Source organism: Hemiscyllium ocellatum, chromosome 2, assembly GCF_020745735.1.
Source record: "Hemiscyllium ocellatum isolate sHemOce1 chromosome 2, sHemOce1.pat.X.cur, whole genome shotgun sequence".
Classification (NCBI taxonomy): Eukaryota; Metazoa; Chordata; class Chondrichthyes; order Orectolobiformes; family Hemiscylliidae; genus Hemiscyllium; species Hemiscyllium ocellatum.
The window spans coordinates 127,210,681-127,237,455 of record NC_083402.1 but is presented as its reverse complement, the minus strand read 5'-3'; the positions used below and the strand labels follow the sequence as shown (position 1 = coordinate 127,237,455).

Below are 26,775 nucleotides of genomic sequence, written 5' to 3'. Positions count from 1 at the left end.
GCTGACTGGATCTGCAGGAAGTGAACCCAATTTCAACTCCTCAAAAATCACATTGGGGATCTAGAGATGGAGCTGGATGAACTTCGGATCATTCGGGAGGTGGAGGGGGTTATTGAGAGGAGTCCTAGGGAGGTGGTCACACCTCAGGTACAAGAAAAAGCTAGATGGGTTACTGTCAGGTGATGGAAAGGGAACCAGCAGGCAGTGCAGAGATCTCTTGTGGCCTTCAACAACAAATATATTGTTTTGGATACTTTGGGGAGGGAGGGGGTGTGGACTTACCAAGGGTAAGCAACGGGGCACAGGTCTCTGGCACAGAGTCTAATCCTGTTGCTCAGAAGGGAAGGGGATAGAGGAGCAGAATATTAGTCATTGGGGACTCCATAGTAAGGGGGACAGAGGGGGTTCTGTGGGAACAAGGGAGAGTCATGGTTGGTGTGTTGCATCCCAGGTGCCAGAGTTCGTGATGTGTCTGATTGTGTTTTTGGGATCCTTGCGGGGGAGGGGGAGCAGCCCCACGTCATGGTCCACATAGGCACCAACGACATAGTTGAAAGAGAGATGGGGATTTAAGTCAGAAATTCAGGGAGCTATGCTGTAAGCTTAAAGCTAGGAAAAAGAGAGTTGTTATCTCTGGTTTGTTGCCTTTGCCACGTGTTAGCGAGGCTAGGAATGGGGAGAGAGAGGAGTTGAACACGTAGCTACAGGGATGGTGCAGGAGGGAGGGTTTTGGATTTCTGGATAAGTGAGGCTCTTTCTGGGGTAGGTCGTACCTCTACAAACACAATGGTTATCATCGGAACCACAGGGGTACCAATATCCTGGGGTGGGGGGAGGTGAATTTGCTATTGCTCTTTGGGTGGGTTTAACACTAATTCAGCAGGGAGATGGGAACCTAAATTGTATTTCGAGTATAGAGGAGGTTGAGAGTAGGGAGGTCTGAAATATGTTTCAGGGTCTCAAGAGGGCACCAGCAAGCAAAACGTTGGTTTGAAGTGTGCCAATTTCAACACCAAGAGCATCTAGAATAATGTGGGTGAACTTGCAGCTATGGATCAGTACCTGGGATTTCGATTTTGTGGCCACTTCAGAGACATGGGTAGACCAGGGACAGGAATGGTTGTTGCATGTTCCGGGATTTAGGTGTTTCACTAAGAACAGAGAAGATGGTAAAAGATGTGGGGGTGTGGCATTGTTAGTCAAGGACAGTACTGGCTGAGATTAGAAGCAGAAAAGGAGAGGTCACCCTGCTGGAGTTTTCTATCGGTCTCCAAATAGTTCCAGAGATTGAGAAGAAAGGATAACAAAGATGATTCTGGATAGGAGTGAGAGTGACAGGGTTTTGACTGGGAATACAATAGTTCAAGTATTTTAGATGGGTCAGTTTTTGTCCATTGTGTGCAGGAGGGTTTTCTTACACAGTATGTAGACAAGCCAGCAAGGAGCGAGGCCACATTAGATTTGGTACTGGGTAATGAACATGACCAGATGTTAGATTTGGAGGTAGGTGAACACTTTGGTGATAGTGACCACAATTCAGTTATGTTTACTTTAGCGATGGAAAGGGATATGTATACACCGGAGGGTAAGAGTTACAGCTGGGGGAAAGGCAATTACGATGCAATTAGACAAGATTTAGGATGCATAGGATGGGGAAGGAAACTGCAGGGGATTGACACAATTGAAATGTGGAGCTAATTCAAGGAACAGCTACTATGTATTCTTGATAAGTATGTACCTGTAGACAGGGAGGAAGCTGTCAAGCGCAGGAGCCGTGGTTTAATAATGAAGTTGAATATCTTGTCAAGAGGAAGAAGGCGGCTTATGTTAGGATGAGATGTAAAGGCTCAGTGAGGGCAATTGAGAGTTACAATCGCCAGGAAACACCTAAAGAGAGAGTTCAGGTAAGTTAAGAAGGGACATGAGAAGTTGTTGGCGGATAGGAACAGGAAAAACCCTAAAGCTTTCTATCAGTATATAAGGGATAAAAGAATGACTAGAGTAAGATTAGAGCCAATCAAGGACAGTAGTGGGAAGTTCTGTATGGAGTCTGGGGAAATAAGGGAAGGGCTAAATGAATATTTTTTGTCAGTATTCACAATGGAAAAGACAATGTTGTCGAGGAGAATACTGAGAAACAGGCTACAAGACAAGGTGGGATGAGGTTCACAAGGAAGAGGTATTAGAAATTCTGGAAATTGTGAAAATAGGTAAACCCCGTGGGCCAGATGAGATTTATCCTAGGATTCTCTGGGAAACTAGGGAGGAGATTGCCAAGCCTTTGGCTTTGATCTTTATGTCGTCATTGTCTACAAGAATAATACCAGAAGACTGGAGGATAGCAAATGTTGTTCCCTTGTTCATGAAGGGGAGTAGAGAAAACCCTGGTAATTATACACCAGTGAGCCTTACTTCAGTTGTGGATAAAGTGTTGGAAAAGGTAATAAGAGATAGGATTTATAATCATCTCGATGGGAATAAGTTGATTAGGGATCGTCAGCATGGTTTTGTGAAGGTTAAGTCATGCCTCACAAACCTTATTGAATTATTTGAGAAGGTAACCAAACAGATGGGTGAGGGTAAAGTCATCGATGTGGTGTATATGGATTTCAGTGAGGCGTTTGATAAGATTCCCCATGGTCGGCTTCTGCACAAAATACGGATGCATGGGATTGTGGGCAATTTAGCGGTTTGAATCAGAAATCGGTTAGCTGAAAGAAGACAGAGGGTGGTGATTAATGGGAAATGTTTGTCCTGGAATTCAGTTACTAGTGGTGTACCACAAGAACTGTTTTGGGGCAACTGATGTTTGTCATTTTTTAAACAACCTGAATGAGGTCGTAGAAGGATGGGTTAGTAAATTTGCGGACGAAATTAAGGTCAATACAATTGAAGGATGTTGTAGGTTACAGAGGAACACAGATAAGCTGCAGAGCTGGGCTGAGATGTGGCAAATGGAGCTAATGCAGAAAAAAGTGTGAGGTGATTCACTTTGGAAGGAGTAAGAGGAATTCAGAGTACTGGGCGAATGATAAAATTCTTGGTTGTGTAGATGAGCAGAGAGATCTCAGTGTCCATGTACCTCACTCCCTCAAAGTTGCAAGCCAGGTTGACAGAGCTGTTAAGAAGGCATACAGTGTGTTACATTTTATTAGTAGAGGGATAGAGTGTCGGAACCATGAGGTCATGCTGCAGCTGTATAGAACTCTGGTGCAGCTGCACTTGGAGTACTGCGTGCAGTTCTGGTCACTGCATTACAGGAAGGATGTGGAAGCTTTGGAAAGGGTTCAGAGGAGATTTACTAGGATGTTGCCTTATATGGAGGGAAAGTCTTATGAAGAAACACTGCAGGTTTGAGGTTGTTTTCATTCGAGGGAAGGCGTCTGAGAGGTGACTTAATTAAGACATACAAGATTATCAGAGGGTTAGATTGGGTGAGTAGTGAGAACTTTTTTGCTTGGATGGTGATGGCTAGCACAAGGGGGCATAGCTTCATATTGAGGGGTGATAGATGTCAGATAGATAGATAGATAGATAGGACAGATGTCAGAGGTAGTTTCATTACTCAAAGAATAGTAGGAGCGTGCAGCGCGCTGTCTGCAACAGGTGTAGACTTGCCAACTTTATGGGCATTTAAATGGTCATTGGATAAGCATATGGACAATAATGGAACAGGCAACATTGAGGTCCAAAGGCCTGTACTGCGCTGTAATGTCCTATGTTACAACTTCTACGATCACATGAGAAGTGAGGAAATGCTTGGAGTGATGGAAGAGAGTGGACTAGGGTTTTGTGAATGGCACGGTCCCTGTGGAAGACTGACCTTCCTCTGAATCATACAATTATTTCAATGCATTTTCTCACACCTACTTTCTGGAAAGACTCTATTTAATTTTCCCAGTTTCTTCAATTCCATCACATCTGCTTTGATGTTTCAATCACCTATAAATACTGATATCTCCTAATTTATCTTCAAGTAAGAAGCACCCACAACCCCACAACATCTCCAACATTGTGGATGACAGGGCCCTTGACTGTGACAATCCCATTCCCCACAATTCTGCTCTGCCTCTTCCCCTTCATCCAAAACTGTTTCTGGGTTCTCCTTGTCCCAGCACACATATATACAATGGATCTCTTTCCCCACTTTCACCCTCTTGCTCGATGGCACAAATACATTTCTCTTTTCTGAATAGACTGTTTCTTCCACAATACCCTGGGTTACTCCTCTATCATGCTTAACACCCCACAGAATGTATCCAATCATGTGCATGAGATGCAACAACTGCAGCCCTTTAACCTCCTTTCTCCTCCCATCAAAAGCTCCAAATATTCTTTTTCAGAGAAATACCAACTTTCTTGCACTTCATTCAATTTATTTGCTGTTTATTTCAATTTAGTCACTGTGCTCATGACTCATGGAGCAGTGCCCTCTAAACTATGGATATCACATGTGAACTGGGAGATTGCAGACCAGTTAATCCAAAAGCATGACCCTTATCATTTGTCATTTTATATCTCCATCCCACTCCCTCTCTGAACTTTCAGTCCTCGATCCATCATACAAATCACATTGTTCCAATGAAGTTAGTATGGTTAAGGTAGGGGATTTTAACTTTCCAAACATAAACTGGGACTTCCATAGTGTTAAGGGGTTAGACGGGGAGGAATTTGTGAAGTGTGTACAAGAAAGGTTTCTGATTCAGTATGTGGATGTACCTAATAGAGAAGGTGCAAAACTTGACCTACTCTTGGGAACTAAGGCAGGGCAGATGACTAAGGTGTCAGTGGGGGAGCACTTTGGGGCCAGCGACATCTATTAGAAATGAAATAGTGACAGAAAAGAATAGACAAGATCTAAAAGTTGAAGTTCTAAATTGGAGGAAGGCCAATTTTGATGGTATAAGGCAAGAACTTTCAAAAGCTGATTGGGTGCAAATGTTCACAGGTAAAAGGGGCAGCTGGAAAATGGGAAGCCTTCAGAAATGAGATAATGAGAGTCCAGAGATAATATATTTCTGTTAGGGTGAAAGGAAAGGCTGGTAAGTAGAGGGAATGGATGACTAAAGAAATTGAGGATTTGGTTAAGAAAAAGAAGGAAGCATACGTTAGATATAGACAGGATAGATCGAGTGAATACTTAGAAGAGTATAAAAGCAGTAGGAATATACGTAAGAGAGAAATCAGGAGGGCAAAGTGGGGTCATGAGATAGCTTTGGCAAATAGAGTTAAGGAGAATCCATCGGGTTTTTTAGAAATACATTAAGGCCAAAAGGGTAACTAGGGAGAGAATAGGCCCCTCAAAGATCAGCAAGGCAGTCTTTGTGTGGAGCCGCAGAAAATGGGGGAGATACTAAATGAGTATTTTGCATCAGTATTTACTGTGGAAAAAGACATCGGAGATATAGAATGTAGGGAAGTAGATACTGACATCTTTAAAAATGTCCATATTACAGAGGTGGAAGTGCTGGATGTCTTGAAATGCATAAAAGTGGATAAATCACCAGGACCTGATCAGGTGTACCCTGGAACTCTGTGGGAACCTAGGGAAGTGATTGCTGGGCTTCTAACTGAGATATTTGTGTCATCGATAGTCATAGGTGAGGTGCCGGAAGACTGGAGGTTGGCTAACGTGGTGCTATTGTTTTAGAAGGGTGGTAAGGACAAGCCAGGGAACTATAGACCAGTGAGCTTGACATTGGTGGTGGGCAAGTTGTTGGAGGGAATCCTGAGGGACAGGATGCGCATGTATTTGGAAAGGCAAGGACTGATTAGGGATAGTCAACATGGCATTATGTGTGGGAAATCATGTCTCTCAAACTTAAGATTGAGTTCTTTGAAGAAGTAACAAAGAGAATTGATGAGGGCAGAGCGGTAGATGTGACCTATATGGTGAGTAAAGTTAGATCTCATGGATTACAGGGAGAACTCACCATTTGGGTACACAACTGGCTCAAAGGTAAAAGACAGAGGGTGGGGTGAGGGTTGTTTTTCAGACTGGAGGCTTGTGACCATTGGAGTGCCGCAGGGATTGGAGCTGGGTCCACTACATTTCATCATTTATATGAATGATTTGGGTATGAGCTTAAGAAGTATAGTTAGTAAGTTTGCTGATGACACCAAAATTGGAGGTTAGATTAGATTAGATTACTTACAGTGTGGAAACAGACCCTTTGGCCCAACAAGGCCATACCGACCGCCGAAGTGCAACCCACCCAGACCCATTCCCCTACATTTACCCCTTCACCTAACACTACGGGCAACTTAACATGGCCAATTCACCTAACCTGGACATTTCTGGATTGTCGGAGGAAACCGGAGCACCCGGAGGAAACCCACACAGACACGGGGAGAATGTGCAGATTCCACACAGTCAGTCGAATGAGGCAGGAATTGAACCTGGGTCTCTGTTGCTGTGAGGCAGCAGTGATAACCACTGTGCCATCGTGCCGCCCGAGGTGTAGTGGCCAGCGGAGAAGGTTACATCAGATTACAACGGGATCTTGATCAGATGAGCCAATGGGCTGAGAAGTGGCAGATGGAGTTTAATTCAGATAAATGCAAGGAGCTGCATTTTGGGAAAACAAATCTTAGCAGAATTTAAATAGAATAGTGAAGAAGGTATTTGATATGCTTTTCTTTATTGGTCAGAGTATTGAGTACAGGAGTTGGGAGGTCATTTGTGACTGTACAGGACATTGGTTAGACCACTTTTGGAATATTGCATGTAATTCTGGTCTCCTTCCTATTGGAAAGATGTTGTGAAACTTGAAAGGGTTCAGAAAAGATTTACAATGATATTGCCAGCATTGGAGGATTTGAGCTATAGGGAGAGGCTGAACAGGCTGGGGCTGTTTTCCCTGGGAGGCTGAGGGATGACCTCATAGAGGTTTACAAAATCATGAGGGGCATGGGTAGGGTAAATAGATAAAGTCTTTTCCTGGGATGGGGGAGTCCAGAACTAGAGGGCATAGGTTTAGGGTGAGAGGGGAAAGATATAAAAGAGACCTCAGGGGCAACCTTTTCATGCAGAGGGTGGTCCGTGCATGGAATGAGCTGCCAGAGAAAGTGGTGGAGGCTGGTAGATATGCAATGTTTAAAAGGCATCTGGATGGGCATATGAATAGGAAGGGATTGGAGGGCTATGGGCCACATGCTGGCTGGTGGGACTAAATTGGGTTAGGATATCTGGTTGGCATGGACGAGTTGGCTGGAAATCTGTTTCTGTGCTGTACATCTCTGTGACTCTACGTTCAACATAAGTTTGAGATCCAGAAGAGCATCTTTCATTAAGAACTTCACAGACTTGCAGACTCAGCACTGAGGTCAACAATCATAACCACTTTCCACAGTTACTTTCTTTCTTATTAACTTTTTGGGGTTTTTTTTCGGTGGATATTGTTACTACTGATCCCGTGTTCTCATCTATGACACCTCTAAAAAGATGCTTTGTTCCTTTCTTTAACCAATTGTTCTTGTGCTTTGAAATTGAGTCTCTCTTGCCTCCCACTCTACCAAAGGTTTTCCTTTTTGGTCTATTCTCTTTTTCCCTGCTATGATTCAAAATGGTCACATTTCAAAGTACTTCTAATTCTAACAGGAATTAATCTTTAATATGAACTTTTCCTTATGATTCATAGGCGCTGCCAGATTTGTTCAGCATTTCAATGTTTATAACATTCACAAACCATTTCATTAGTCATCAAATAATCAACTTTCAATTTCAGTGTGCAACAGTTGTGTGACAGCTATACTTTGAAGTAGAGATAGAAGGGTCAGGAAGAGAAAGGGTGGTTAAGAAAGTCAAAATGCTCTTCATCTGCACAAAGTCATATGTAGTCAGTATCTCAAATAGGCTCCCCCTGTCAAACACCTACTGCTTGGCTTCACATGCCAATCCTGTTTAGAGCTGTGGACAGAAGTGAAGTCATGAATGCGGTGCCTCAAAAACAGTCAGCTCTGGGCAACCACTTCTCGTTACCCTTGATTGGCTGCTAGCCAGAAGGAGGAATATTCTGATTTTATATGCCCAAATCATGGCTCATGTTACATTCACTCCATGCATGTGCCAGGCAACGAACATCGCCAAAAAGAAAGAATCAAAGCATCAATTTTTGATATTCAGCGTTATTGTCATTTCTCCGTCCCCCACTATCAATGTCGTCGGGGTTACCATTGACCAGAAACTCAACACAATGCATAAAAGAGCAGGCTATGAGTAATAACCTGACTCTCCAAAGTCGGTTCACCAACTATAAGGCACAAGTCAGAAGTGTGATAGAATACTCCTCACTTGCCTGAATGAGTGCAGTTCCAGCAACATTCAATTGAGTGGCACCATACCCACAAGCATCCATTCCCTCCAAAACGAATGTTCAGTAGCAGCAGTGTGTACTATTAACAAAATGCACTGCAGAAATTTGCCAAAGGTCGTTAGACACACCTTCAAATCCATACCACTCGGAGCACAAGGGCAGCTGACACACGGAAACACCATGATCTACAAGTTTTCCTCTGAGTCGTTCACCATCCTGACTTGGAAAAATATTACCGTGCTTTCATTGTCGCTGGAATTCCCTCCCGAAGGGTATTGTGGGTCTACTTACATCACATGGGCATCAGCGATTCAAGAAGGTAGCTCACCACCATCTTCTCAACGCTGACATCCCAAAAGCGAATGCATTTTAAAAAATCCAGGACAAAGTAACCCATGTGATTGTCACCACATTTACCAACATTCACCTCCACCATTGATGCTCAATAGCAGCAGAGTGTACCATCCAAACGATGCCTGCAAAAATTCACAAGGCTCCTCCAACAGCACTGTGAAAACCCACAACAACTACAATCTAGAAGGACAAAATCAGCAGATGTATGGGAACATCACCTGCAAGCTCCTCACCAAGCAACTTACTGTCCTGCCTTGGAAATATTTTGCTGTTCCTTCAGTTCACTTGGTCAAAATCCTAACAGCAATGCAGGTCTACCTATACAAAATGAACTGCAGCTGTTCAAGAGTGCAGCTCACCATCACCTTCTTAAGGGCATCAAGGGATGAGTATTACATGCTGGCGCAGTCAGCGAAGATCACATTTTATCAATATACAAAAGAAAGAAACCTCTGCCTTAAAACAATCTCAAAATTTGAAAACAGGATAAAGTCATTATAGGATAAATGAGCTTGCTCCACAGCCAATGCCTTCATCCATCATTGAACAATGACATCATATGTAATAATTACAATTGGATCTGCAACTCAAGATTTGGTTCAAGGTCATTTATGAGACAACTCCAACATTGATGATGAACAACCTACCATCTTTGTCACCATGCATTCACCAAAATGACAGGAAAACCTATCATAATTTGAAGTCGTAGAAAGTTTTGTGTACGGTAGCTTCACATTCAAGGTGCAACATTTCATGGAAAATGAAAAACTATTTGTCAGCATTTTGAATGCTTACCTCTACGGATCTCACTAGAATAAATCCTGCTCTGCTAACAAAACAGGAAAAGGTCTCCAATTTACTCAACTGACTATATTAGGAATCATGGTTTTGTTATGGACTGGAACTAAGTCTGAGACCATCCATTCCAAGAGCACCCAACACTCATTGGAGATGCTTTGGGAGACACAATGCAGAAAGAAACCAGAAAGTGTTTGTCTGGATTCTGCATGTTATATTCAAAGAATGCCATTATTTTGAATGAGGTATAGTCTGTGTATTAAATATTTTCCCTTTGACATATTCTCTTCTTTACAAGTTAGTGTGAAAATTATGTTTGCCGCTCACTTTATCTGTTTGGTTTTTCTAGGGAAGACAAATCTAGGGCAAAATTATTTAGGGGACTGTTTTATTTTTGATTATTGAGTCTGTCAAGTCCCAAATGAAAGTAATGTTCCTCTTATCAAACTCTGAATTAATTTATGAAATTAAATCAAACAAAAACATTATTAGTGACTTCAGTCATTTATCCACAAAATTTACTATATACCAAAGAATATGAACATCTTGGAACTAGATGGTGTTGCTGGCAGCAATGTCTTACAGCCATAATATTGAGACTTCATAATTTTCCAATGATTGAACAGGATCTAATTTTAGTGAAGGCTGTATCAGGTTTTCAATTTACATTACATATTATACAATACATTGCATGATTAAATGTTAATATTGATTTGGATAAGCACAGTACATCAGTATACAGTACCATGATCTATTAGTGTAATAGCATTGAGCTTGGTGGGCCAGATAGCTTGTAACACTGTAATACACAGCTCCAATTTGCTATTATCATACAGCTGTAACCACTCAATCTATACCTAACTTTAAACATACCTGAATTGTCTGTTTGTTGACTTGAAGTTTCTGGTTCACCGAAGTCAACTGGGCTGTTAATTTTTGATTGTTCTGCTTCAGTTCATTGACAGCATTTAAGGCTGCTTTTTTTCCATTCTGAGTAACAGCAATTTGTTGCTGCAGTGATATTAGACGCTGCTGTAAGGCAATGATCGAAATACTTTGCTTTGGTAGGGCAAGCATTCTAGTCTTCTGTTTCCTCACTATAGTTTAAAACAAAGAAAATGGATGTTGTTAATATGAAACACTATTCCCCTATTGGCGATTTTTCAGAAGATTTGTAGTTCAGGTTGATGATAAGTATGTTAAGTTAGCTCGCTGAGCTTAAAGGTTTGTTTTCAGACATGCATCACCATACGAGATAACATCATCAGTGAGAGTCTTTGGTGAAGTGCTGGTGGTATGTCCTGTCTCTCTATTTATAGGTCTTGATTTCTCAAGATAGGTAATGTAATTTCCGATTCTTTTTTTCAAGTGAAGGTAGATCGGGTCTAAATTAATGTGTTTAATTGACGGCGTTCTGGTTAGAATGCAATGCCTCTAAGAATTCTCATGCATGTCTTTGTTTCACCTGTCCGAGGATGTGTGTGTTGTCCCAGTCAAAGTGGTATCCTTCTTTGTCTGTATGTATAGAAACTAGATTGTGGGTCATGTCTTTTGGTGGCCAGTTAGTGTTCATGTATCCTGGTAGCAAGTTTCCTGCTAGTTTGTCTGATGTAGTGTTTTTTTTTACAGTTCTTGCATGGTATCTTGTAAATGATGCTTGTTTTGCTGATGGTATCTAATGGATCCTTTAAGTTCATTAGTTGCTGTTTAAGTGTGTTGGTAGGTTTGTGGGTTACCATGATGCCAAGGGGTCCGAGTAGTCTGGAAATCATTTCTGATATGTCTTTGATGTAAGGTAATGTGGCTAAAGTTTTTGGTTGCATTGTGTCTGCTTGTTTGGGTTTGTTTCTGAGGAATCATCAGTTTATTGGGTACCTTCAAAAGGTTGTATAGATATTTTTGTAATTCTTGGGTGCTGCAGTATGATGTAGCTCATTGAAATAATGTCCTGATGCAGCTCTGTTCATGGTTGTTAGGATGATTGCTTCTAAAGTTAAGTATTTCGTCCATGTGTGTTGTTTTTCCGTAGGTGCTGGTTTAAAGCTCCGTGTTAACTGTACGTTCAACTGCCACATCTAGGAATGGAAGTCTGTTGTCATTCTCCTCCTCTTTTGCGAATTTTATGCCTGTCAGGATATTGTTGACGGTGTTGTACGTCTCCTTTAATTTGTTCCGTTTTGTGATGACAAAGATGTCATTTACGTAGCAGACTCAAGTTTGGGGTGGATACTTGAAGGCAGCTTGTTCAAGTCTCTGCATTACTGCTTTCACTATGAGCCCTGATATTGGTGATCCCATAGGTGTTCCATTAACTTGTTTGTCAGTTTTGTCATTGAATGTGAAACCAGCATCTACAGAAAAACAACACACACGGACCAAATACTTAACTTCAGAAACAATCATCTCAACACCCACAAACGGAGCTGCCACCAGGATACATGAACACCGACGGGCCACCAAAAGACATGAACCATTATCACTAGTTTCTGTACATACAGACAAAGAAGGATGCCACTTTGACTGGGACAACACACACATCCTCGGACAGGTGAAACAAAGACACGCACGAGAATTCTTAGAGGCATGGCATTCTAACCAGAACGCTGTCAATAAACACATTAATTTAGACCCTACCTATCTTCCCATGAAAAAAAGAACCGGAAATATCATCACCCACCTTAAGAAGCCAAGATCTATAAATAGAGAGACGGGACATACCACCAGCACTTCGGGATTCTCACTGATGATGTTACCTCATAAGGTGATAAAACATCTGAAAACAAATCTTCAAGCTCAGCAAGCTAACTTACATACTTACTATCCCCCTGTTTTTGCAAGGAGTGACATTAATCAAAATTGTTTGACAGAATTCCAATTACTATACAATATAACTGTACAAAATGTAATTAATCAATAGCAGAACCAAAAGCAAAGTCTTCCATCAACTTTATAAACACAAATAATTGAAAATGAAATAATTATCTGCAATTAACACATTTCAATAAGACATCTTGTTTATTCCAAAAAAGGAGTAGTTAATAGTCTGAACAGAAAAAAAGCATTATTAATACAAACTTCAATTATGACCAACATGAAACCTACAGGCCAACATTAATACTCAAAGTTTCAAATCAACACCATCCATTGTTCAAGATACAATGGCAAGTTATTTTTCTCCAACAGGGACTCAACATTCTCCACACCTGAAAAAAAATCCAACATGTGTTACTGAGAGGAATAAAAAGAGTACAATGTAAAAGAATGAAAGTAAAGAAACACATAATAAATTCTCCAGTCAATTACTTTGAAAGCTGCAATTAAATTACTTGATTATTTAAATATTAAATCACCCATTACTTAAACATTAATTAATCCCCCCATTAAAAAAACATTCTTTGGACTTGAATTTGGATAGCACTTTTAATGTCGGAAAAAGTCCACAAGTAGTTCACAGCGGCGTAACAAATGACCAAAAGTGGAAAGATTATAAGGGATCACGTAAATCCAAGTCAAACAGATTAGTCTTAAGGATACAGAGGGGTAGTAGGGCTTGATGTGACTGAGGTTCTAGACTGGGACCTTCACAATTAAGGGTTCAGTTCTACTGGATGCATGAACGGTGAACAGGAGTTGATAGTATTGACATCAAAGGAATAAAGACATTTAAAGGGTTGAAATTAGAGTGCTCCATAAAGTCACAGATAGGGAGGGGTGATAATTTGCATGAATTTAAACACAAATTTTAAAAATGAAATGCTGAGGAATTGAGAACAAATGCAAAGCTTTGAGGATAGGTATGATAGACAAGCATTCCTTTCTATAAACAGGATATGGGGAGATTGTTTCAAATAAGCTGAATTTTACAGACAATAGATAAACAACTCGCAGATCTTAAAGTAAAAGAAAGCAATATTACCAAAGTGAAAATAAACTGACTTGTGAGGGAGAATAAAGTGTGGCAAGCTCAGATCAATGTCAAACAGGGGATCACAGATGTAAGCAGGCTGGATTATTCTGTGGCACTGGCTGGAGAGGGAGTTGAAATTGGTGGCAATGAATAGACACAAAATGGCCTGATTCTTTTCAGTATAAAACTGGAAATGTTTATGACGTATCTAAGTCAGGAGAATAAATCTTACAGCACACAATGGAGCTGAAGAGTAATGATAGGAAGGTAGAGCTGGGTGCTGAAGTCAAACTCATGATGTTACATGATGTTGCAGAGGGGCAGAAAGCGGAGACAGCCCAAGGATGTATTTCAATGAGTTTATGGACTCTCAAGGCGATGGTATATGCTATGAAGAGAAAACCCTCACAATCAATCTGCAACTAAGAGTGAAATCAAAAAATAGATTAGTTGCACTGAGCTGAATAGCAGAGAAAATGCTTTGAAGATGATTATGCAATGGCTGCACTGCTAGTTTGACAGCATCAGAAGTACAGAATTCATACACATGGGTCCCACTTTCCTTTTGGCACTTTCACTTTTGATGAGGGAAATGGGAACAAAATAATTCCACTAGTTTCAGGGGTCAGTAACTGGAAGTTATAAATGTATTATCACTGAAAGGAAGAGGAAAGATTAGAGTTTCCGTTCAAAAAATATCCTTATCATTTTTACTCGTGCACGATACTGCTCTTTATCTGGATCAAAAATCTGGCTAACTCTTGCTTTTTTAAAGAACATGAAACATGGAATAAGATACGATCAAGTTGCTGCTACTTCGAGACTTCACTGCTCCAATACATTCATAGCTGCCCTCTAAACTTGCACTCTTTGTAAAAGTGAGCTCATCCAGAACTTTGCTGCCTGCATCCTAACTCACACTAAGTCATATATGTTCATCATTCATGTACTCTCTGACCCCCTACTGGCTTCCAGTCCATCAACGGTTCAATTTTAAAATTCTTCAAATCATTATGCAACCTCCATGGCCTTGTCTTTTCTTACTTATGTAACTTCTCCATCACTATGATACAGTGAGTTAACTGCACTACATTAATTGAACATCCTTGATCTTTATCACTACATCAGCAGTGGCCATGCCTTCGGCTCAAAGCTCTGAAACCCCTTCCCCAAACCTCAATACCTCTCATTTCTTCTTTAACGTTCACTTTGAAACCTGTCTCTACAACCAACCTTTTCATTATCTATCTAATATCAGCTATGTACCATAATGTGAAACTTTGCCCATGGGGATGGCCTCAACTGGGACCTTGGGTTCATGCCACACTACAGGTGATCCCACTGTACTGCATCGCGCACACACACACACACACACACACACACACACACACACACACACACACACACACACACACACACACACACACACACACACACACACACACACACAATCTCTCACAAACACTCATACCCCTAAACACACACGCACATATATAAGTTTGTGGGGTGAATTTATACTTGCAGAATTACACTTTATTTTGCTCAAAAAAACTGCATGAATCATAGTAAGATTCTCTAAGTCCATTTTATAGAAATAGAATCAGTCTGAACATTGGGGCACAGACAGCCTTACACAGGGCACCTCACACCTTCAATGCATTATCTGGGCCGAATTGACTCATACTGTTAAAGTTTACTTGAGAATGTAACTTTAAAAACAAGTCCTAGGATTTACATATGAAAGAACTGAAACCAACGTGGTCATTTTAAAAGATGAGAGACTTAACAAACAATCCAGGTCTTTTTCAATATATAATTTCAGTTGCATCACATTATAAACTTTTGCTATAAATTCTGTGTCTTACGATCTTATACTCCACGACCACCTGATGAAGGAGCAGTGCTCTGAAAGCTAGTGCTTCCAGATCAACTTGTTGGACTATAACCTGGTGTTGTGTGACTTTTTTTAACTTTGAATAACTAAGCAATCCTAATTTCTGTAACTCTCACTTTTTTCCTTACAGAAACACCTTTCTACAGATATTAGATAAAGAATTCCTCCTACCAAACTATAACAAACATGAATGCAAGAACTACCAATACTATGAATATAGCTAACTTTAGTATCGCACAGATATCAGCTTGAACATCCCTGATCAAAGAAATTCTCTTGACATTATTAACTAATTTGATTCACATATGTGGAGTACATTGCCCCTTTTGTGTCAGTCAGATTACACAGCCATGTTGCTCAAGTGATGACCTTCAAGGTAATGAAGGTATCATAACCTTGTGTTGGGAATTCAAATATAAACATTTTTGGATCACTGGAATATATGGAATTGTTTGGTCACTTTTTGGATTGAAAAGAATTTTTAACCATGTGTTTTCTTGGAAGTGAAGTCAACAGCTTAAGTCAAAGGTGGCTTACCTACTTCATACAGAAATCAAATTATTTTGGGGGAGAAAACAAACAAAGCTTTTAAGGAAATAAAAAAAATTATGTTTGTGGCCATTAATTGCCAGAAAATCTGGTTTTCTAAAAACTTTGGGTGCCCTCTGCTGATGGTTACCCAGCAATCTTTTCAGGATTTAGTTTTCTGTTTTCATAAGTCTAAGCAGTCGTAAGAAAGAAAACACCTCGAACTGTAAGTCTTCCCGTCTCTCAAAAATTTCTAAGAACTTGAAAAAGGTTTCCAGACACCAATATTTCTTACTACTTTTAAAATCATAAAATGTGAACTCTTGGCACTTTGCCACTTGATTTCAATCTGAACTATGTAGACAGGCCGATAAGAGGTGAGGCCATACTGGATTTGGTTCTGGGTAACTAACCAGGCTAAGTGTTAGAATTGGAGGTAGGTGAGCACTTTGGGGACAGTGACCACAATTCGGTGACTTTTACTCCAGTGATGGAGAGGGATAAGTGTGCACTGCAGGGCAAGAGTTATAGCTGGGGGCAGGGAAATTATGATGCAGTGAGACATGACTTAGGATGCGTGGTTTCGAAAAGTAGGCTTCAAGGGAAGGGCACAAGCGATATGTGGAGCTTGTTCAAGGAGCAACTGAGTGTCCTTGATAAGTATGTACCTGTCAGGCAGGGAGGAAAGGGTCGTGTGAGGGAGCCGTGGTTTAATAAGGAATTGGAATCCCTTGTTTAAGGGAAGAGGGCAGCCTATGTAAATATGAGGCGTGGTGGTTCAATTGGTGCGATTGAGAGTTATAAGGTAGCCAGGAAGGATCTAAAGAGAGAGCTAAGAGCAGCAAGGAGGGGACATGAAAAGTCATTGGTTGGTAGGATTAGGGAAAACCCAAAGGCTTTCTATAGGTATGTCAGGAATAAAAGAATGACTAGAGTAGGAATAGGTCCAGTCAAGGATAGTAATGGGAAGTAGTGCGTGGAGGCTGAAGAGATTGGGGAGACACTGAATGAATACTTTTCATCAGTATTCACTCAGGAACAGGACATTGTTGCCGATGTGAATATTGAGTCACAATTAATTAGAATGCATGGCTTTGAGGTAAGTAGGGAGGTGGTGTTGGAAATTCTGGAAAGGGTGAAAATAGATAAGTCCCCTGGGCCTGATGGCATTTATCCTAGGATTCTCTGGGAAGCAAGGGAAGAGATTGCAGAGCCATTGGCTTGATTTTTATGTCCTCGTTGTCTACAGGATAAGTGCGAGAAGACTGGAAGTTAGCAAATGTGATTCCCTTGTTCAAGAAGGGGAGTAGGGATAAACCTGGTAACTATAGGCCGGTGAGTCTCACTTCTGTTGTGGGCAAAGTCTTAGAGAGAATTGTAAGGGATAGGATTTATGAACATCTGGATAGGAATAATGTGATCAAGGATAGTCAGCATGGTTTTGTGAAGGGCAGGTCGTGCCTCACAAACCTTATTGAATTCTTTGAGAAGATGACTAAGGAGATGGACGAGGGTAAAGTGGTAGATGTGGTGTATATGGATTTTAGTAAGGCGTTTGATAAGGTTCCCCATGGTAGGCTACTGCAAAAAATACGGAGGTATGGCATTGAGGGTGCGTTAGAGGCTTGGATTAGGAATTGGCTGGCTGGAAGAAGACAGAGGGTAGTAGTTGATGGGAAAAGTTTATCTTGGAGTGTAGTTACTAGCTGTGTCCCACAAGGATCTGTTTTGGGACCACTGCTGTTTGTCATTTTTATAAATGACCTGGAGGAGGTGCTAGAAGGTTGGGTGAGCAAGTTTGTGGATGATACGAAAGTCAGTGGAGTTGTTGACAGTGAGGAAGGATGTGGCAGGTTATAGAGGGATATAGATAAGCTGCAGAGCTGGGCAGAAAGGTGGCAAATGGAATTCAATGTAGTTAAGTGTGAAGTGATTCACTTTGGTAAGAGTAACAAGAAGATGGAGTACTGGGCTAATGGTCAGATACTTAGTATAGTGGATGAGCAGAGGGATCTTGGTGGCACTGGAACGGGTGCAGTGAAGGATGTGGAGGCACTGGAACGGGTGCAGATGAGGTTTACCAGGATGTTGTCTGGTATGGTAGGAAGATTGTATGAGGAAAGGCTGAGGCACTTGGGGCTGTTTTCATTGGAGAAAAGAAAGTTTGGGGTGACTTGATAGAGGTGTACAAGATGATTAGGGGTTTAGATAGGGTTGACAATGAGAACCTTTTTCCACGTATGGAGTCAGCTATTACGAGGGGGCATAGCTTTAAATTAAGGGGAGGTAGGTATAGGATAGATGTTTGGGGTGGATTCTTTACTCAGCGAGTCGTGAGTTCATGGAATGCCCTGCCAGTAGCAGTGATGGACTCTCCCTCTTTATGGGTATTTAAACGGGCATTGGATAGGCATATGGAGGATCGTGTGCTAGTGTAGTTTAGGTGAGCTTGGGTCGGCACAACATCGAGGGCCCAAGGACCTGTACTGTGCTGTATTTTTCTATGTTCTATGTTCTATGAACTGAAGATCAGTTTACAACTGTCAGCATTTTAATTTCATCAGCAAGAAACCCAATGGGCATCCAAAGCCAAAAATTCCATCCTTTGGAGATTTTTGGAACAGAGGTGGTTTCTTCTTAACTTTTGAAAAAAAACTACTCTCTGCAGAGACTGTTGGTTTTTGTGTTGTGTGAATTCAGCTGCATTTGAGGTTAAGGCACTATAGTTCTAATTCCAGATCATAAGTTAGGTATTAACCAGTGCTTCCAATTTGTATTAAGAATAAATTTTGTGTTAAATAAACAGATAAATTTGAGTACATTAAAGAAGCCTGATGAAAGTCTCTTTTATTTTGGATGCTCATTCTAAAGTAAATAAATTGGACATTTTGATGATTGAATCAACACATTTATAATAAAAAGGCATGGAGCTTGATTAACAGTGCATTGCTCTTATAAAAATTGTAACATTAGGGATGCTAGGAGGTGCTTTTACTGTATAGATTCCCACGTTCTCCCTGACAATCTCTCAGAATCCTGGTCAGGCTTGACATTTTATCAAAAGAAAACAGAAATTTCTGGAGAAACCCAGCAGGGCTGGTAGCATCTGTAGAGAGAGTTAACATTTGAAGTCCAGAGACCCTTCTTCAGAATCAAAGAAAAGATTCATTTTTATACATTATTATGCTATAGTCTGGTCTATACTTTAATACAAATATTCTCCATCACTGGAAAGGAATGTTTTGCTCACATAAATATTCATGATTCAAATGTTATCAATCCTTTTGATGTTCTAATGTTTAATATGATCACTATTCCATTTTGGGGAAACATTGAAGGCATATTTACCCTAAGTTTGTAATGTGCACTTGATTATGTGATATTGCATGTGTTTTCATATGTATTTTATCAGTTTGGAGGCTGGATTGAAGAGCAGACTGAAGACTATGAAGAGATGAGACCAAATATGAAAAACTAGAACGTAATTTTCATATGCTCATTAACTAATTCCCTGCCATTCACATTTCATAATAAATTAAATGACCCACGAACCCATTGTGTTGAACACAGACACAACTCTGCAGTGCTGAACTAACTAGAATCAATCATTTCTCCTTCAGGCTGTATATTTTTACATCTCACTTCAGAATTAGAAACAGCAAGAAAGATACAGAGCAAGAAAGAGAGAGAAAGAGAGTGCAATCAAGAAAGCAAATGGGGCAGATGACTTTCAATGTCTCCTCCCATCCTCTGCTGTGTGTTAACGATTAGCATGGTCAGAAGCAACGTTGCCAGTAAGAATGAGAAATCCTCCTAACTGGGTATAGAACCAATGATCATCTTTGAAGCTAGGTGCCCTTCTGAGTGCTATTGTTGCATTTAAAGGGTGAATTCTTTGTAAACAAAATGTGACCTTGCATCAATGCCATAATAGAAACTAAAATCCTTCCCAAAATAAATATGTAAAATTTCCAACTTGTTACATTCTTGATGGTGCTCAATAACCAGAAGTGATAGTTTTGGTCAATTTCCATGTTAATTTTACACAACCCAATACAGCTCCAGGACAATGTCATTTAACTCCAATTGGATAAACTCCATAATCTCAAATCTTAACCATTTATATCCACACTTATCTTTGTACTTATGGTATGGTTTGAAGGTAATATTCATTGAGGTCTTGCTTATATTCACATCTGCTCTATGTATCTTGGTAGGACAGGAGCATACATTGTTTGAAGTGTATTGATCTTGAACTTATGATTACTTGCAAATTATTACCAAAAGTGTTGTCCATCTTACATTATGAGAAGATAATCCTATTTATCCATAATTAAATTAATTTGAGAACAGAACAATAATCTATCAATCCTTCATTCAATCCCATTCTCCTTTCCACAATAATCTATTCAGTTACTTCTTAAAGCTTTCATTTTGGTTCTGCTTTTACTACAAAGAATTTAAAACTTAATTTAAATCTATAAATTTTCCTAATAATTCAACCTTTCTAACATTAACTTTGACACAGGCTTATCTTTTGCTTCTGCATAATGCTAAAAGATAGAGATCAGATCTTAGAGAATATTTTTAGAGTACATCACTGAATGTTCTATTCCATAGAGATGGAAAATTAATATTACTGTTATTTGTATTCTAATAGAGGCTATTTCTGAAACATCATCGAACAGCGAAATCCTACTCTTGATGTTGACATGGTAAGCTAATCGCATCCACCTTTGAAAGGCAGGCTATTTAGAATGGGTAATGAGAGTGAATTGCTGGCAAACCACAAGATCATAGAAACTCATTTCTATAACTAACAATTAGCAATGTAATACATTTGGAAACCCTGCGTTCAAAAATGCTGTTCAATTGACCATTAAAGTAATTATTATGCTCATTTAATGTTGCAAAAAGTAAGTACTTACGTAACTGTTGTGAATCCCAATTAGTGAAAATTTCATAGTTCATTGCAGGTGCAAGTCAACACGTTTGTGAATGCAATATTTAAAATTCTCCCATCCTCTTTCATAAGCATTTCCTCTGCATTTGGGATTTGCATTGGCTCTCTTTTATGCATCATTTCCAAAATAACTAAATATTTGCTCCCAAAATTGAAAATGCTATTTTAAATACGATCTGAACAACATAAAGCTAAGGCATAACTCATATTAACTTGGATTCGATCAACCTTAGTGTTTACATTCTAGCATACTACTTACTTTTATAAAATTATTTTGTCACCAAAACAGAAAGTTTTTTCAGTGCTGAACTGCTAATAAAAAAGCCATGTCTGGACTGCTATCTGAGTCCATAAGGAGTAGACCACTGATTTTCTTGAGCCAAGGTACAAATGTCTGGATTAATTTGGGGAGTGCTTCAAATATGACTGAACAACATAACTCTGCACAGTAGCTACATTTTTGACAGCCAAGAGAAGACAGGCAGCAACAATGAGCAATAGAAGAGAATATTTCCCAAACTGTCAGAGGACATATTTTCCCAAAGAATCGGACAATCAACAATGGTATTCAAGCAAATTGTAATATATAATGCGTTCAGTGAGTGCATGAAACCACTATAAAGTAAATCAAGGTATATAAAAGTCGACCTTTGAAGTCTCAGAAAATCCATCCAAAAAAAAAGTGAACTTGTAGGTCATGTAAAAAATGTGAACTGCCAGGGCTTATTTTGCTGTAGTTGGTCACCATTTTAAAGTATACAAAAAAAGTCAATTCAAATTAAATCCAGGCAATACATTTTAATGAATGAGTTAATTCCACAAAGCTACATTTAAACACTGTGATAAGAATGTTATTTATTTGTGGGAACCTCTTGACCTTATTGGTTACATGGGATCAGAACATGTCTCATACTAATAAACTACATTCTTTGCATAGGCCATCAGGATTATCCACATTATCAATCAATTCTCATCTATCCAACTGTTATCATAACCATGCACAAAAGCTCCTAACAGACTTTCAACATGTTTATGTTTGAAAATTACCACAGCCTTTAATTTTGTTGCATTGACTATGCGAGCTAGTAGCACATAAAATTTACAATCTTGCGTTCAGCAATTTTCATCAGAACTGTTTTTGAATCTGTTCAGCATATAATTGTTTGTGGTGAATTGCCAATGAGACAATGGGTATGGATGATTTTGGCACTGTTTGATGAATTACTAAAAACTGGTACATTTTGGTATATTGAGGTTGTTTGGTAGCCTGAGTCATCTTGGTCTTCTGTTCTAACACTGGATAATTTTGGTCTATAAAGTAAGTGCACCAATTAACTATTGCATTAAGATTTTACAGGATTTATGAAGGGTTTACAGGGTTTGATTTGGTACATACATTATATTTCTGTGGCAAGGAAACTAATTTGGCAATTTTATAAAATCCATTTTGATACATGCTGGTACCAGTGGCTGGTCCCTGTACACATGGTGCATCTGGTCTTGGCATCGCTTCAAAGAGGATTCCTTCTTCTTGCATTCTCAAATCATTTCTCACTAACTCTGAATTCCTTCGCTGCAGCATAATTATTTCAACGTTAGCAAATGTCATAATGTTTAGCTTAAATCCAGTTTTATGCTTCATGCCAAAAGATCCATTTTGATTTGTCATTTGCCACCAAAAAATTTGATGTGTGTGGATATTATTATGGCAACACAGTCCATACCACTTGCTTAAATCAATGCACAGACATATGAGATGAGAAACTGAGGCCGAATACAAGTATAATATTTCTGAGCAAAATCAATCGTGACGGGGAAGCTATATGCAAAATAGAAGCCTAAGTATGAATTGTGAAACCAAGAAAATGGGCTCATTTTTTAAAATCTGCGTCAACTTATACACCACGAACTACTGGTATCTATACTCGATATGTTGAGTGATTTGTTCATCGCTGTCCTATCACACAGCTCATATTAGCACTCAAACACATTTATTCCCACCTAGTTTAATCTGTGTTATTGAAAAATACCTCTTAGGGCAGGTCGAGTATCAGTGTCAATAAAATGTGGGCTTACTAAGTTTGTGCCTAAACGTGTTCCCTGTGACAGAAAGGAATACGGCAAACACTCACACTTGAATAATGACTATGTGGAGGAAGAACAAGGGTCTGTGAAACCAATGACCTGGAGATAAAAATAAAACAAACAAATCTGAAAAATCTATGTCCTGAAACCTTAATGATTAAAAACACATACAGGGACATTCAACAATAGGAATAAAAGTTTGACAAAATGCAGGCATAATATTCAAACTATTGCTCATTAATTTAAATATCTGGAGTATTGACCCTTCTTTCCTAGCTTAAATTGAAATCATCTTTTGGGTTTATCTACCTTTGCCTCCTTCTATTCTGGTTAACATCTTCCTTTCAAAAATGCTGTTCATTTCTCTGCACAATTTCCTAAGTTGGTCATATACTGTAAAAACCAGATATATATAAATATGAACTGACAGGCGCTACAGAATCCTGTGTAACCCTTGGTAGCATTATGATTCAAAAAGTAAATAACAACATTTCTTTTATTTTATCAACTGCATTTCTGCATTTTCCAGAGACTAATAATCTATTACTCAAAAGTATCTTTCTAATTCTGTCTACACCAACTGCATATTAAAGTGCACTTCTTTATAATAATGTCTGCAAAACATCATATTTTTCAAGGTAGAATTTCACCTGTTATATATTGGCTCAACTGCACTGACTGTATATACTGTTTACATTTGAACTCTGGTAGTGTGTTATGTTGTGCTTGTACATCTTGTATACTCGACCAAATCCTTCAGCTTTGTTTATACATAAATTGGTGATAAATTCTAATTGACTAATTGGATACATCATCTTCTCAAAACAATATTTGATTAATGTAAAAATGCATCATTACATGATTCAACACAAACTAGTGTTTCTGTTGTTTATAAATATGTAGACCATACATCATAGAAAGGTTAGATACCTGGGAGGTTTGTCTCCCACCAGCCCCCCACTCCCCAAATGTAAATTCTCCACATACTGCTGGAGGAGTCAAGAGTTTTTTTTAATGGGTAAAAACACAAAATGTTCTTTGATGTCTTGTGGCAGTGTATCAGAGGTATCTCCGTGTGACCCAGCTTGGGTCAATGCAGTATAGATGTATGAGCTCTATCTTGGTGCATCATTTTATTTTTGCCTTAAGCCATTTACTGAGACATCAATTATTTACACTGAGTACAAGGCCAGAAGGATTGGCCAGATGGGAGTTTGGTGTATGGAGAATGCTGCTTAAAGAAAGGTAGGCAGTATTTTTATTCTGCAGATCGATCTTCTGCACACCACTGAGATAATCACACAGTACTCTTCAGGAGGAGGAAAGAGTTTGTTTGGGAAAAAGACTCTAGGAGCCAAAGCAGATGAAGTGCTTTTTATTGCTACCGTTAAAATAGCAAGTACAGAAGGTGTGGAAAGAACTTACTTTGAGCATGCGATCAAAGTATACCCAATTCATGGATCACTAGCAAAAGGCAATGGGAAGGCCATTCACTGATTGATTCTTTGGTGTGTTTGCCAATAAGATGGTAGCAATATGTAATACAATTAGCAAGTCACCTGACCAATATAATTTTATGGAACCAACAAACTGCCTTCAAATCTATAACTCTAACCAAACTAATCTCCAAACTCTGAGCAAGAGGTCTCTGCTCCTCCCTCAGCACTTCCTCCTTGACAATCCTCGACACCGACAACCCACAAGGATGCGTACTCAGCATCCTACGATACTTTCTGTGCACTCATGACTGTGTGGACATATTTTGTCTGAATTCCATCTACAATATCACTGACAACATCACCATTGTAGGCTGGATATCAAACAATGATGAGACAAAATACAAGAAAGAAATACAGTGCTTGGTGATGTGGTGGAAAGATAACAATCTTTCTCTCAATGTCAGAAACACTATAGAGCTAATTATCAACTTCAGGAAGCAAGGAGGAGGTCACACCCCTATCTACATCAATGGAGCTGAGCTGGAGATGGTTGAAAATGTCAAGTTCCTAAGAGAGATGATCATCAACAATCTGTCCTGGACCCAAGTTGATATGACAGTCAAAACGGTACAGGAATTCCTCTTCTTCCTCAGGAGGTGAAGGCAATTTGGCATGTCCATAAGGACTCTCACCAACTTTTATAGATGCAACGTAGGAAGCATTCTATCTGGATGCATTGTGTTTGTATGACAACTGTTCTTCCCAAGACCACAAGAAACTACAGAAAGTTGTGAACACAATCCATACCACCGTGCAAGCCAACCTTCCATCCCCTGACTCCCTCTACACTTTTCAATGCCTCAGAAAGGCAGCCACCCTCCTATCTTGAATATAATCTCTTCCAATCTCTGTCAGGTAGAAGATACAAAAGCTTAAATAAATGTACCAACAGGTTCATGAACAGTTTCGTCCCCACTGTTATCAGACTTCTGAGTGGACTTCTCAACTTTTAAATCTATTGTTGACCTTGCTTTTACAGCACCTTCTTTGCCAGCCATAACTTTGTATTCCTCACTCTGTTCAATCACTCCATTACCTTAATTTGTTACAATCTGCCTATACTGCACAAAAAGCAAAATGTTTCACTGTACTTAGGTACAGGTGACAATAATAAATCAAAACGTGTCCAAACAACAACTGTTGAGGCTAGTGGAAGGATATGATAATTTTCACACAAAAAAATTAGATCCTTGGTGGAGGCCAGTGAACACATTTTTCTTATTTTGATTAATGAAAGGGATTAAAAAATTAGGACCATTGTTTTGTGGTAAGTAAACACAGGAAATTGATTTGTATCCAAAAGGTTGCATTATCAGGTTGCCAAATTTAGCAAGATAGATTTAACAGAGTCTCAATACTACAATAAAAAGTGCATTGTTCTCTAAATAAAACAATTAGATCAGCAGTCCTAAGTAGTTTGAAATCAGGATAATAATTTTAACCTTCATCTGTCTTAGTACTTCATTTTTCTTGTGCCTTCAGTCATTTTCTGAAAGGGATATATCCATTATTTATTGGGATTGAAACTTCAAACTTCAAAAATGTTGATTGCATACTTTGTTTTCCTGCATTTCTAATTTAATTCTTTTCATTTTACTGAACCCGATTTAGAACCTGAGATGGTCTGATGGGATTTATTTTCCACACTGAGTTTAAACCTGCATAACGGATTCTAACCTGAAAGTAGTTGATTTTAAGAGGCATCCCAAAGGAAAAAAAGGAAGAGATTCTGACAGCACCCTCTAGAGCTCTAACCTGAGACAGCTAATGGAACAACTGCCAAAGATGGGTGAGACAAGTGGGGAAACAAGACAACACAGTGAGAAGAAGGCATTGTTGTAGGGGCGCCACAGCTCAAACTGGCTACAGAGATAAGGGAATTGAGAGCACTGAGTGATCTTCACAGAGGATTGGGACATTGGAGAACCTGGAGTCAGCATAGGTCAAAAAAACCATTGCTGACAGGTTATTGGGACTTAGAGCAAGTTAGTGTGTTGGTAAAATAATTTTAAGTCAGCTAAGGTTTATGGAGAGTGGAAGCTAGAGAGAAGCCAGGAAAGTCTTGGAACAGAGTGGCTTAAATTTACAAAGTAGATGTTTATAAAAAGAGAAAAATATTATACTGAAAATTTCAGAGATATTACCACTAAAGCTGGCAATATACCCTCACTAAGAAAAAGAACAACCTGCATAGTGTAGAGTACTTAATCATATTTTAAAAAAACTTCAGTAGAGATTGTCATTATATGCTAGACAGTAATGGCAGCTTTAGAAGCCCATCATTAATACATAACAAAAAAATGAATTGTATCCACAGAGTGCTTTTCATGACCACAGCACTTTAGAGACAATGAAATACTTTTGAAGATGTTGGACAATTGCAAAGGTTGAGATTCCTGTGCCCATATCCTCTGGTCTGTTTATCCGCCTCG

General features: G+C 39.4%; 1 protein-coding gene across 1 annotated transcript in view; it reads right to left on the bottom strand.

Moving 5' to 3' along the window:
• The window catches only part of cntln (centlein, centrosomal protein), a 454,938-nt gene that overhangs the window by 142,263 nt on the left and 285,900 nt on the right, over positions 1–26,775 (bottom strand). The window contains exon 19 of the mRNA XM_060846250.1: positions 10,341–10,564. Within this exon, the coding sequence (XP_060702233.1) occupies positions 10,341–10,564 (224 nt within the window). The remainder of the gene's footprint in view (positions 1–10,340; positions 10,565–26,775) is intronic.